We start from the raw sequence: 11,784 nt of genomic DNA on the forward strand, positions 1-11,784 counted from the left end.
ATCTGCCGCGTCCAGCGAGTACACATCGACGACGTCGTATATCCGAAGCACCTCAAGTTTCTTGTTTCCGTCCTCGCGTATGCGCAGCCCCAGCATCTCAAGGTCGAGTTCGCCGGCAGCCTCCTCGTCCACCCAGTGGCATCACAGGGGCTCATGAAGCTCCTCCGCTGTTCCTGCACCGCACGCCTCGAGAGCCTCGTTCTCAAGTTCAGCCTCTCTGACGGTCATCCCGACGAAGGGAAGAACATCTCATCTGCCCTAGTAAGTGACCTGTCCATGGCTCGGGCTCCGATGTGCTCATCTGACTTGTTTTCTGACAGAGCGATTTGGCCAACTCGCTGAAACGTCTCCCGCTCCGCCGCCTGCGCCTGCGCATCGACATACCCACGTTCAGATGCGCATCCTTGAGACATTACCCTGCTTTGATCACGGCATTCGAGAAGTTCGATCTCGAGGCGTACGTGCGGAACCTCGCGGATGCCGTTCCAGCGCTGGAGGATGCGGTGGTGTGCGTCAAGGGTGGGCGGGACCACGATGCGAATGGGTGCCCCATGAGGACTGCAGAGGCCGTGAGAGTGCACAGGCGGGGGGCGGAGTATGCGGATAGGGAGATGTACGAGTGGTTGAGCTGAGTGCTCGACAGGCTCTGCAGCAACGCGGTGCTCGAGCCTGGCGCACAGTGTATGCGCGGGAATTCAGTGTCTTCAAGGTACCTTTTATGCGACGTATGGCGGTTGTGGACACGGTGCACGGCCGTTCGTAGATCCAGCATGTCGCCTGGCAGTAATGGTTGTTTTTCTTACAGTTGACAATAATAGAGCAAGTCGTTCGATAAGTAGCTATAAGAAAACATCCAAGATCTTAAGCATTTGGCGCTTGACGCAGCGCGCGCGGCGCGTGTTTCAGCCAGGTTATCCCGCGACCGACTCCAATCTGTTCACCGCTCATGCATGCACCTGCCATCTTCTTGCTGCATTGCTCTCAACGACGACGGTCTTTGAGAGTTGATTGAGATATCTGCTCGCGCCTCGCTACAATCATGACTTCGCGTCACCCCGAGGTACGGTTCTCCAGCAATCTCTCGCCCCAGCAACGCGCCGCCATCCTGGACTTCGAAGACCTCGTGATGCGCCGCGGTCCACGATTCGGAAGGGAGACAACATCGAGGCTGGAGCTTCGTGAGGTGGACATCTACGAGCGACAGGAAGACCGGAAGGTGCACGCGCGCGTCGTATTCGAGATCGACATGGCCGAAGGTGCGCTCCGAGTCTGATCGTCCCGCTTCATGCTCATTGCGCTGACTTCGTATCTATATCAGACATGCTCAATGCCAGGGGGAACCTGCATGGCGGGTGTACCATGCACCTCATTGACATGTACGTGATCCTTGTCACCTTTCGCCTGCCAGTCGATCCCCCTTACCTATATCTACCACCTATGATTAGATGCACCACTACCGCATTGATGACCTTGAAGATTGCCATGAACAAGGAGGGAGATTACGTCTCGCAGGCCGTCAACACGGTCTTCCATGCTCCAGTTAAGGTGTCAGTTTCCCAGACGTCGCTCGTGCCGTCGCACCCTCTTCGCTAACCCGTTCGTGAATATGCATACAGCGGGGCGCGGTTGGAGATCATCAACACTACGACTGCATGGGGATCTAGGTCGATTTCTGCGCGCACAGAGGTGAGCGCAACTACTGTCAGACTATTATATCCGTACACACGCTGATTGTTTTTCGTAGATCTGGGACATCACGAATCGCCGGTTGATTGCTACCGGCATACAGAACCAGATGCAGACGTCCAGGCTGTAGTATGGGCACGATAGGACACGCACCGGACGTCCGACACAGGTTTCCTGTTTCTTGCGCTCTACTCTGTTGCGGGGTCGGAGAAGACCCTCTTGATGCAATACCTTCCGGTTCGTGCTCGGTTTTTTTAACCTCGTCTAATCGGAAGTGCGCTGACAGTGTACATCGCCTGCAGCATGCTCTCTCGCGTGGCCTGGCTTGAACCTACCCTGCCATCCCGTTGGCACTCTCCAGCCACTCGGGATCTGGGTCCTCCCGTATTGATCAAGCTCGCCGAACGGATGCTGCAGAAACTAGGACTCAAAGGACTCGTGCGCACTCGGACGAATGCCCTCGTCGTCCAAGGGCTGTGCAGGTCGTCGTACACGTATCAAAGGTCGTGCGTGAGACTAGGTTGTCGGGCTTGTCACATACCATCGGTCTCTCATCATCGACTGATCTTCCTCCCTTCTCGACGCTCGTGCACTGGGCTCATGCGTGGTTTTGATCATGTTATATGATATATCCTTTGAATACGATCCGCTTGAATACCAGTGGTCGTCGACTAATCTGCTCGTGACTTTGTCATGGTAGCCTTCATATTCTCTCACGTCAAGAAGTCGCAGTACACTTGCGGTCTCAGGGACGACAAGAGGCTGTCCCCGAGTGCGGCATTTCCCGAGCAACCCTGCTTCCGACTACCACTCCCCCTTCGCGGCGAGCAATCTTCGAACACTTGGTATGTCACCTACTTGTCTCGATTGTACTCGTCTCATTCTCGCAAACAGTTCCTTGTCTGCCGTGCCTCACGGCAGTTTGCCCCAACGCTACGCGCAGTGGCATTAGGTGAGAAACATCTATTCATGCGTGACAGTGGTGCTTGTGCTGACAAGTCTTTCCTATTTCATGTCGGCTTGTTGCGAATGAAGGTTCTACACCACTGATCTCACTCTCGACATTCTTGCGGGTTGCGCCCATCTGGATATTTCCCGCTGCAGGTCAGTAGTACCCAACCATTGATTGTATGCGCTTAAGCTTACGCTGTTTTGGTTTCAGCTGAGGGATCATTCCGATCGATGGCCTCTCTAAACCTCAACTGGGATGTTCTGCGCGAAATCGCACGTTACGCAGATCGAGCTACATGCACATCGCTCATGCTGACGTGCCGATTCTTCTATCGTGAAGCCCCGAAAACGATTCTATCCGAGCGCGTCCAGTTCAGTCGCGTGGATCGCGTGTCCAAGTTTCTCCAGTTCATTCAAGCCAACAACGGCTCTCGCTACCCGTACATGCGGGACATGTCCTTCTGTATCAGCACACTCCCTTCTCAACTCCTGGACTCTCTAGTTCGCAGCATTGCCCGCATGACACGACTGGAGCGTGTACATATCGACTTTGGGGATGCCTTTCTCAACACGTTCCCTGGGTTAGCCGATGCAATTGCGAAACTGACAAGTCTCCGTCGCTTGCACATCGTGCATGCCGGCAGTCTCACTCGCGCGTTCCTCAATTCCTTGCAGTCGCGCCTCGTCTCCGTCACGCTCACCTGGATATACGGCTTCCTTGGTAATGGAACGGATCCCCATCTCCTGAACAACCATCACCCTGTGTTTCTCCTGGCCAGATGGACGTCCACTCTGAATAGGCTCGTCTGCAAGAACTGGCGCACGAGCACGGACGTGCCGGTCTTGAACCATTCATATCCAAAGCTACACACTCTCGAGATGGATGGCGGGAAAGATTTCCCACTGGTCGCGCCGTACATGCGCGCATTCCCAAACTTGAGGCGACTCTGGGTCGAGACGGGTCACTCGAACTCTGTTTTGGGATTCCATGTATCCTTCACAGAACGAATCACCCGACACCGCGAACGCAACATCAGCTCACAGCTGGATCCCTACGGGCCGGGGACTTGGCAGCATCTCGAAGAGTTCCGCGGATGCTTGGTTGACCTCTACCTCCTCGGACTCACGAGCCGCATTTCGAGCGTCAGACTCCTCAAGGACCTCTGCGCTCATCACCTCGACTTCCTGTCCGACGTCCTCTCTTACGCACAGCCGCTCCATCTGACAATAAAGGGTGAAAGTGAGCTCTTAACCCATCCTACGCGTAACCTCAATACGGTCCTTCGCAAGTCCGGGGCAGCTCGCCTGGAGAGTCTCGATATTGCGATCACATTGTTAGCGGAGGATGGGACATGCGATATCATATCACTCCTGGTGCGTAACCATCCGATTCTCGACTGACACGGCACAGACTTTGGCTGACTAGACTCGCCGTCCACAGCATGACCTCGCATCGTCCCTCTCTCAGTTACCTTTGCGGAAGCTGAGATTGGTCATAGCCTCAGACTTGCTCGTAAATTTCGACTTGACAGACCCGCCTCTTACTCCCGCAGAAAAGGCGCTAGAGTCCTTCGACGTCGATGCGTTTGTGCGTGCCCTGGGAGAAGCTATACCATCCCTTGGCGATGCCATTGTCGAAATCATCCGGCCTCGTGACAGTCGTGGGCGGCAAGGGGTCATCAACAGGCCCAGTGTCGATGTTGCTGCCTACATGGACTTCTTGCCTCTGGATAAGGACGATTACTGAGCAGTGAGCATCTGCGCAAGATCCTTGTTCTCGGTGCTCAGAAGCACCTCCCCCCGTGTCTCTGTGCTCTCATCGGCTGGTTGTTTCGGTGTCGATTTGGGCAGGTTTCCACAAGTTACTCTCCGAGGTCCCCCTATGTAGTATGTTACTCTATACAGTTCCAATGCAAACGTCTCTGTATTCGAGTCGCCACATAGAGGAGGGTTCACGTTGTCCAGTCACACAGCTACGAGAATCGAAAGCGGACTTGACCGAACAGTAGCAGGACATACTGGAATTCAAGAATCGAACTACGAGCCCATCGGAATCCAACTTCAAAGCTTCACTTGTCATACTCGACGTATTCGACCGTATGCGACCCATCGCCCGCGAGGGTAGCCACACGCCGTCCTTGATTGCGGGGCCTTCGGATGACGATCTCGATCTTCTGGAGCGACGGGAGAGCATTAACCAGTCTCCTCGTGTATGCCGCCACGTCGAGATCCTCCATCATCTGCTCTTCCGCTGACAAGGGCCGAGGAGGCTTGGGCGCCCTCACGGTCCTCACCCGCGAGTCCTCCCGTTCACTCCGCGTCGCGACTGGCAGAGCTGGCCGAGATTCCGGAGTATCAGAGACGTCCGACTCTGAACGATTCAATGCACTTCAACCCGAATCGAACGACCGATATAGGTAGGATCGGTCGATCGACGTAGCGAGTATGAGATCATGGATTGATGTCTCCTGGATGGCGATGGCAAAGTCCTCCTGGGATACGGAGTTTTTGTCAGTGTCAGTCTGCCCAGATGCCGATGTGACGTACCATAACCGCGGCGAAATCACATTCACCGCCGAATGAGGAATAAACCTCAAGTGTCTTCAAGTGTGACCGGGCTCGGGGGCCCATCTCGGATAGTGCGCGGCATAGGAAACCGAGCCCGTCACAGTCGTCCTCCACGAGGGTACTGAACTCGAGGTAGGCTGGGTATGTGCATGACAGTGCCTCACCGAGGAACGGCAGGTAACTGGAAACACTGGACGACTGGGTGTCCAGGAGGAGGCGCGGGATGTGACAGGTCAACCCGAAGATGTAGAAATCGAAGAAGGATGCCTCGAATTCCTGAAAATGCTTCCAGGTTCCTCCGTGGACGGACGCGGGCATGAGCTGTCGAGAGACATTCAGGTCGTGAAGATCCTGCAGATTTGCATCCACCTCTCCGCAAAGCTCCTCGCTATTGGTAGAATGGACAGATATATCATATATGGGCGATATTAGGGAACGCCTGAACGTAAGGAGCAACGTGGAACACATTGACGTCCTCAACAATGAGACGGTGGAGGCGCGGGAAGGTCTTATGTGGGCGTATGTAGTCCTCCGTCGTGAGCCACCAGGCGCACGTGAGTTCTTCCAGCGTTTCCGCGAAGTTCTCGAGGAGTATGGTAGGGTGACAGCTGGGCCAGTCGTCCTCATCGATGGTCTTCCAATAGTTGTAGTCGGCATCGGAGTTGTCACCGTGCCAAGACAGCGTGATAGTCTTCAGAGGGGCATGTAGCAGCTGGAGGAGCGTGCACACTCGTTCTCCTGAGCGATAGAGCGACAATTGCTGCAGGGACTCAAGTTTCGCGAGAGCGAACACGAGACTCATGTCCGACTGGAGCATTTCCTCTGAATCGGAGGTAATGGACAGCGACTCAAGGCGGGTCATCAGCGGACATATCCGACCCAGCCACTGTGCGAGCGTTGGTGGTAGTACGCCGCAGTTGGACAAGGAAAGATCTCGGAGGTGGTGGGGGCGGGAGTGGGGCGCATGATACAAGAAGATGAGAAATGATCGTAATCTTCGCTGGGTCCACAACCTGACAGGGTTCTGGAGCAGCATTCGCCCCCCTTCGCGGTGGCAGAGGAAGCGACAGGTCGACATGATTGCAAGGCTTGTCAGCCGCGATCCGGACTGAGCAACGACGTTCAACAAGACATCGTAGTTGAGTATTGGACGAGGCCCGTCCACCGAATCTGCAGGATGAATGCTCAAGCCATGGATTTCGCCGATGCCAGAGCATACTCACCTGTTCCAGTAGAACTCATCTCTCTGCGACTTCCAGCGAGCGTCCGCACAGGTGGGAGGGTGGAGAATGTCGAAATCGATAGGACGGGCTTATGACAAGTCCAACCTTCGGGCCACGCGGAAAACTAGCGAGATCAAACCTTGTACCAGATTATAAGGCTGCGGTATCAGGAGGTATGTGTGTAGCTCTTCGTCAAAGTCACTGAAGAGAGCCCTGCTGTTTGGAGCGTGCGTTGAGATGAGGACGTCGCAATGAGTGCTCAGATAGAGGCAAAGTGAGCAAAGAAGCACCTCGTCCCTCACAATTTCTCTAATGCACGAACGATGCGTACCTGTAGTCACCAATCAATGCTTCATGGGCGCTCCGCCCTCGACCATGGCGGCCGCGTAACGTAAGTCTTGCATCCGGGTACATATATCTGCATGCGCAGCCTCAGCTTCGAGGAACTAGAACATCGGTCACGACTGTACACCTGCAGCTTGTGGGTCTTCACGAATTGACGCGAATCTTAGCGTGCTCGCCGTTTGGCTGTCGTAGAAACATTTAACCATACGCGAGAGGCACCAGTTCGCAACGAGACTCCTTGAGGACAGGCGGTCTGAGTACCCGCGTCGCTTCAGACTCCAGGGAAGATGGGTCACTAATAGATACCGCGATGCTTCTGTGACTGCCCTCTCGGGCTTGAAGAAAACGCAAGGCTTACGCATTGTAGTTAGGTCCTGCGTGACGCGTTGTGCTGGGGTGCTTCTCCTGCCGCAAACTCAGCTCTTCGGCACAGTCAGGAAGTGCACGATTCCATCTCGCTTGACACGTACTCGAAAGGCGCAGTCCTGCCAAAACAAAGTCAGATCATCCCGAAGCCCTTGTCGATATGAGAGATAGAGGACGATTAAACAATCACCGGCGCTCCGCCGTCCTCTGAAAGTCGCTGTCGAGGACACAAGTTCATTCTTGTGCCCAATTCCAACGTCCGCGAACATGGCTGCCGCAGTCCCGCGCCCCTCCAAGCCTCCCATGCGAGTGTATGCGCGATGGAGGGAGCTCGTCGCGCTCTCTCTGCCGAGCTCTGTCCACCCCGTCACCGTGCACCAATACAACATGCCGATCAAGCCCTCGGAGCCGCTCCACCTCGGACTGCGGGTGAAAGTCATGGCGCTATCGCCAACCGTGTACCGCACCCTCATCCCCTGCTTCGCGCATCCCTGCTACGACGTGTACGACGCGCAGATCGAGGGCGAGATTGTCGGCGTCCGGGTCCAAACGGATGCGCAGGTGTACTTCGCCATCCGCAACGAGCGCGAGACGAACCGGGTGAGCCATGTAGTCGTCGTCGCCCCTTACGTCCTTGGAGAGACCCTGGCAGAATCGTCGCCTCGAGCATCGTGCGACTGGCTGGATGCCATGTGTGCGACGGAACGACCGTCGGATGTGCGCCTGCGCGACTTGAAGGTGGGATTGGAGAAGACCGCGGTGGTGCTGGACGATGTTGCCGTCTCGCCGGTATCCTTTCGCTACCCCGACCCGCCATACCTTCGGGATAGATTGTATATGCGTCTGTGAATTGGATTCCGCCCGCAACCATACGTCGTGCCACCTCGAGGTGTTGATGCTCATGCGTTCTCTGTAAACTAAGTTTGCTAGATTAGTCTTACCGTACCTACTCACCATATGCGCTGCTGCTTCGCCCGCGTTTGCCTGCTGTGCGTCCCCGACAAGCTCAGATACCGTACACCATAATACAGCACGTTATAGATACGTCCAATCAATCCCGGATGATATCTAGGGATAGAATCAGCCCTCAGGGAGACAGTCAGCTTTGAGATGGTCTTCGACGTACACAGGAGCCCGCATCATAACCCACAATAACTTCTTCAAGCCTAGCAGTCCAATGAGCCTCAGCATTGATCCTCAGCTGTCTAGCCCATCTGTGCCGACCAGACCCGCTGTCGAGCCTTGTTCAGCACCGCATCCAATGCCGCATTCCACGCTGCCCGTTCCTCCTCCTCACGGTCGTCGGTAATCAGATCAGTATTCCGCTCTTGCTCATCCCAGCCGAGATCGAATGCATGATCGACCGGCGCGCCGAGCGGGTCGATAAAAGCCGCGAAGCCACGAGAATTTGAAGCGTCTCCCCCGGCCTTCTCCGAGTCGTTGAGGAAGCCCTTCTCGTCCAGGAACGATCCTGAGTCCGAGTATGTATACGTGGAGGACCGCGCTCCAGGCGCGGACGCGAACATCACCGTTGTCGTCTTCTCCTCGCTGAAGCTGGCGACGGACGTCGAGTTGCCTGCGGAGTCGAACTCGCGGAGGTTCAGAATCAGCCGCGAGATCAGGAGCGGCATCAGCCTATGTGGGGTGTCGGACGTCAGCAATTGCGTGGAAGAAACGACATGATATGCGTACGTGTCTGCGAAGGTGGTTTCGATGTTGCGGATGTCATTGATGAACAGGAAGAGCAGCTGCAGGGCGCTGAGGACTAGGATGACGCTGCGGGAATATGCCACCCGTGTCAGGGATCTCTAATCCCGGAGAAGAGGGTTCCGGGTCACTTACACGAAGTATATCGTCCCTGACATGAGACACCATGTCAGCAAAAGGAAATGGGGATAGTAGACGAGGAACTGACCATCGCGCAGGAGCAAGGTCGAGAGCGACACCTTGAATTGCGCAGTTCGACTGGCCCTCCAGGTTCGGTACGTGGTATACCAGGTTATGAGGACCACGAGAAGGTCTCCAACGAGAACACACGTCCTCGTCAAGATGGACACTGCCAGTGATATGTGAGGTAACCCTGTCTTCTACTCACGCGGGGACAACGGTACGTACGTCTGGATGACGTGTTTATGAATAACTTGACTCTACACGTGAGCCAAGCCGATTACGTACTTCTCGTAGAGCTTGATGGAGATGTGTATGCTCGTTATACAGAACAGCGGCGGAGGCAGTGTTCTGGTTGTGGTCAGAGTTGTGATGTACTGCGGTCCGAAACATTAATATCCTGAAAGAGTAGCCATGGCAAGCGAGACTGACCACATTAGTGACGAGCGGCACCGCCAGGAGTACGAATACCAGGAGCGCCGGCAAAATTGTGTGCTTGGTGAGAGCGTATACTCGGAGAGCAAAGAAAACTATTCCGGCTTCAGCACGGTGTCACCTGTCCCATGGTGAGAAACGACGGACGTACCTGCGATAATCAAGAGCAAGCTGTATTCGAGGCCAGCAACGAGGAACGGTCCATAGCTGCATCTGAGATGCCAGGATATGCTATAGATTAGCCTCAAGAAGCTCTGCGCGTAATCAGTGGATATACGTACGTCTGAAATTCAGAGACGTCAGCACGATCTCAGAGAAACTTATTAGCAGTGACAGAGACACACCTTATCCGAGAACAGCAGCACTAAGAATATGATGATAGACAGTCGGAGCAGGGAGATATAGCGGTTGAGGAGGAAGAGAAGTGTGGCTCCGTTGAACTTCTGCTGCCACACCAGCTGCACTTCGCGGTCGAACGTGAGCATAATCTCATAGAGCGCAAGAGCTGCAAGCAAGGACGTAAGCCCGAGGATCGAGCGAGTATAAGCTGCGCGTACTGAGCATGGCACAGTCTGCCTGGGCGTCGAAAATACTGCAATCGGGAGGATTAGGAGCATCAGTGCACTAGTAGATAGATCGAGTATAAGTCGGCCTCACAAAACTGAGGCAACAGAGACCAGCTCTGCATGCGCTTCGGCGTCACCTGCCATCTAAGCAATCGGCTTAGGTCCGTATCCTAGTGACCCTCGTTGCCTCCAGCGAGAAAGCGAACGGGTGCGTCAAAACGGCATGGTAGCGAAGACGTGCGGGGGTCGAACAAGAGGGTCATGCTGGCTGTGAGAGATCGACAGTTCTAAGGCCACGTTTCAGCTCCCAGGATACAATCATTATTCCTAGAGGGATCTGTGTTAAGCGCAGTAAGTCGTAACGACCATTGATAGATACGCAGTAAATACCTACTTCTCCTGGGAGACGGGAGTACATGATGATGCCACACGTCGAGAACAGAATTTTCCTGTAAGCGCAAGCCGGCCTGAAAGGTTCACAGAAGTATACCTCATCATGCGAAATCGTATACAAGACTGTTGTCGACACTTGCAGATGGTGGTTGACTTGCAAGTCACGTTGCGCGAGCGTAATCGTTGCTTTTAGCGCGCCAAACTGACGGGCCGGTTACCGGTTACCGTCCTTGGGCCGGTCCCGGTCTGAGCGGATGTTTGTCTCCAACCACCAGACTCCATGCATCTATGCTCCAGGGAGCGTCCTCAGTGACCTTCGCCTCTCTTCCTCTTCCCATCATCTACCACGCAACAACGGCGCTCTGTATTGCAAGTATACTTGTACCTGGGTCGGAGAAACGGACGACCTCCGCCGTCAGCACTCTCTACTTACGCCAGTGTCCCAGTGGATAAACACCGCTATCGAGTGAGCTCTCCTGCATGCTGACTGTATACGCTCTTACTGACGTGAATAGACTCCATCAATGCCTCGCGGCTTGGCCCTTAACTTCGACATTCTGCGCAAGATCGCCTGGTCTTCGGACCGGCAGACTTGCGCCACCCTCATCCGCTCGTGCCGATTCTTCTACCAAGAAGCTGCTAAGAGCATCCTGCACGACCCTGTAAATCTGTCCAATGACTCCGACATGGTCAAGCTCTTGCGCTTCCTCCAGCCGGATCACTACGCTCGTGCTCGATACGTACGGACCCTTCGTCTGAATGTTACCTGGAGGCTCCCCCGCCAGGATCAGCGTGCCCTCGAGGATATCATTGCACAGATGACACAGCTCGAGCACCTCCGAATTGATCGTGGAGAAGATTTCCTGAAGTCCTCCCCATCCCTAGGTAACGCTCTCGCGAACCTGACCTCGCTTCGCCAGCTCGACGTCTGGTATGCTGGCTCGCTCACTTGCAACTTCTTCAAAGCAATGAAGTCCGATCTCGTCTTGATCTCCCTCCACTGGATAGATTCCAAGGAAGACTGGTTCGCCGAACAGGGCATGGACGACGAGAAGTGGTCCCCCATCCACCCTGTTCCTCTTCTCGCAAAGTGGTGCTCTAGCCTCGAGGAGCTCAACTGCAAGCGTTGGTACACCGCCTCGAAGCTTACAACATCTACAGTCGTCTACCCCAGCATGCACTGCCTTAAGATCGAACACGATGACTTCCCGCTCGCTGCCCCGTACATCCGCGCATACCCGAACCTTGCCCGTCTCTCCATCTCCACTACAGCCGTTTTCATATCGATAGGCCCTTTTCGAATAATTAATATGGATGGGGCGGATCACGAAATACCAGTTCCGCTCGCTGGCGAGCCTACGCGA

At 54.9% G+C, this 11,784-nt stretch overlaps 7 protein-coding genes across 7 annotated transcripts; 4 read left to right on the plus strand and 3 right to left on the minus strand.

Annotated features, from left to right (window-relative positions):
* Positions 1 to 1,039: 1,039 nt before the first annotated feature.
* Positions 1,040 to 1,816, plus strand: L226DRAFT_468489 (uncharacterized protein; the record flags this gene model as incomplete). The annotated part of the gene is made up of 5 exons (XM_067676138.1): positions 1,040 to 1,256; positions 1,319 to 1,376; positions 1,446 to 1,547; positions 1,617 to 1,686; positions 1,745 to 1,816. The coding sequence occupies 5 exons, from the start codon at positions 1,040 to 1,042 to the stop codon at positions 1,814 to 1,816; spliced, it is 519 nt and encodes a 172-aa protein (XP_067531980.1).
* Positions 1,817 to 2,441: 625 nt separating this feature from the next.
* Positions 2,442 to 4,551, plus strand: L226DRAFT_513098 (uncharacterized protein). Its single transcript, XM_067678360.1, has 5 exons — positions 2,442 to 2,531; positions 2,581 to 2,638; positions 2,722 to 2,790; positions 2,849 to 4,011; positions 4,079 to 4,551. The coding sequence occupies exons 4-5, from the start codon at positions 2,869 to 2,871 to the stop codon at positions 4,382 to 4,384; spliced, it is 1,449 nt and encodes a 482-aa protein (XP_067531981.1). The 5' UTR covers positions 2,442 to 2,531; positions 2,581 to 2,638; positions 2,722 to 2,790; positions 2,849 to 2,868; the 3' UTR covers positions 4,385 to 4,551.
* Positions 4,552 to 4,651: 100 nt separating this feature from the next.
* Positions 4,652 to 5,047, minus strand: L226DRAFT_537979 (uncharacterized protein). The gene has a single exon (XM_067681412.1). It carries the CDS (start codon positions 4,875 to 4,877, stop codon positions 4,707 to 4,709), a length of 171 nt encoding a protein of 56 aa, XP_067531982.1. The 5' UTR covers positions 4,878 to 5,047; the 3' UTR covers positions 4,652 to 4,706.
* Positions 4,930 to 6,020, minus strand: L226DRAFT_175000 (uncharacterized protein). Its single transcript, XM_067672657.1, has 2 exons — positions 5,185 to 6,020; positions 4,930 to 5,129 (listed from the first exon to the last, which is right to left on the minus strand). The coding sequence occupies exons 1-2, from the start codon at positions 5,860 to 5,862 to the stop codon at positions 5,028 to 5,030; spliced, it is 780 nt and encodes a 259-aa protein (XP_067531983.1). The 5' UTR covers positions 5,863 to 6,020; the 3' UTR covers positions 4,930 to 5,027.
* Positions 6,021 to 7,406: 1,386 nt separating this feature from the next.
* L226DRAFT_615445 (uncharacterized protein) lies at positions 7,407 to 7,988 on the plus strand (the record flags this gene model as incomplete). Its single annotated transcript, XM_067686769.1, has 1 exon — positions 7,407 to 7,988. The coding sequence occupies one exon, from the start codon at positions 7,407 to 7,409 to the stop codon at positions 7,986 to 7,988; it is 582 nt and encodes a 193-aa protein (XP_067531984.1).
* A 72-nt stretch (positions 7,989 to 8,060) lies between these two features.
* On the minus strand, positions 8,061 to 10,546 carry L226DRAFT_615446 (uncharacterized protein). The gene is made up of 13 exons (XM_067686770.1): positions 10,513 to 10,546; positions 10,119 to 10,364; positions 10,019 to 10,053; positions 9,804 to 9,966; positions 9,613 to 9,674; positions 9,459 to 9,556; positions 9,315 to 9,403; positions 9,255 to 9,286; positions 9,055 to 9,195; positions 8,982 to 8,997; positions 8,832 to 8,915; positions 8,266 to 8,774; positions 8,061 to 8,207 (listed from the first exon to the last, which is right to left on the minus strand). Exons 2-12 carry the CDS (start codon positions 10,169 to 10,171, stop codon positions 8,345 to 8,347), a joined length of 1,203 nt encoding a protein of 400 aa, XP_067531985.1. The 5' UTR covers positions 10,172 to 10,364; positions 10,513 to 10,546; the 3' UTR covers positions 8,061 to 8,207; positions 8,266 to 8,344.
* Positions 10,547 to 10,693: 147 nt separating this feature from the next.
* On the plus strand, positions 10,694 to 11,784 carry L226DRAFT_537982 (uncharacterized protein; the record flags this gene model as incomplete). Its single annotated transcript, XM_067681413.1, has 2 exons — positions 10,694 to 10,886; positions 10,936 to 11,784. A coding segment is annotated over exon 2 (840 nt), but the record flags the coding sequence as incomplete, so codon positions are not given.

This window comes from Lentinus tigrinus, assembly GCF_003813185.1.
Source record: "Lentinus tigrinus ALCF2SS1-7 unplaced genomic scaffold L226scaffold_29, whole genome shotgun sequence".
Taxonomy (NCBI): Eukaryota; Fungi; Basidiomycota; class Agaricomycetes; order Polyporales; family Polyporaceae; genus Lentinus; species Lentinus tigrinus.

What these genes read in the sequence shown, in the direction of transcription:
- L226DRAFT_513098 (XM_067678360.1), top strand. Translation starts at nt 2,869, where the DNA reads ATGGCCTCTCTAAACCTCAACTGGGATGTTCTGCGCGAAATCGCACGT. An exon ending in GCGATATCATATCACTCCTG is followed by an intron (nt 4,012 to 4,078) that starts GTGCGTAACCAT and finishes CGCCGTCCACAG; the next exon opens with CATGACCTCGCATCGTCCCT.
- L226DRAFT_537979 (XM_067681412.1), bottom strand. Translation starts at nt 4,877, where the DNA reads ATGATGGAGGATCTCGACGTGGCGGCATACACGAGGAGACTGGTTAAT.
- L226DRAFT_175000 (XM_067672657.1), bottom strand. Translation starts at nt 5,862, where the DNA reads ATGCCGACTACAACTATTGGAAGACCATCGATGAGGACGACTGGCCCA. An exon ending in GTGATTTCGCCGCGGTTATG is followed by an intron (nt 5,130 to 5,184) that starts GTACGTCACATC and finishes TCCGTATCCCAG; the next exon opens with GAGGACTTTGCCATCGCCAT.
- L226DRAFT_615446 (XM_067686770.1), bottom strand. Translation starts at nt 10,171, where the DNA reads ATGGCAGGTGACGCCGAAGCGCATGCAGAGCTGGTCTCTGTTGCCTCA. An exon ending in GTCTCTGTTGCCTCAGTTTT is followed by an intron (nt 10,054 to 10,118) that starts GTGAGGCCGACT and finishes TCCCGATTGCAG; the next exon opens with TATTTTCGACGCCCAGGCAG. An exon ending in CTGCTGTTCTCGGATAAGGT is followed by an intron (nt 9,675 to 9,803) that starts GTGTCTCTGTCA and finishes CTGGCATCTCAG; the next exon opens with ATGCAGCTATGGACCGTTCC.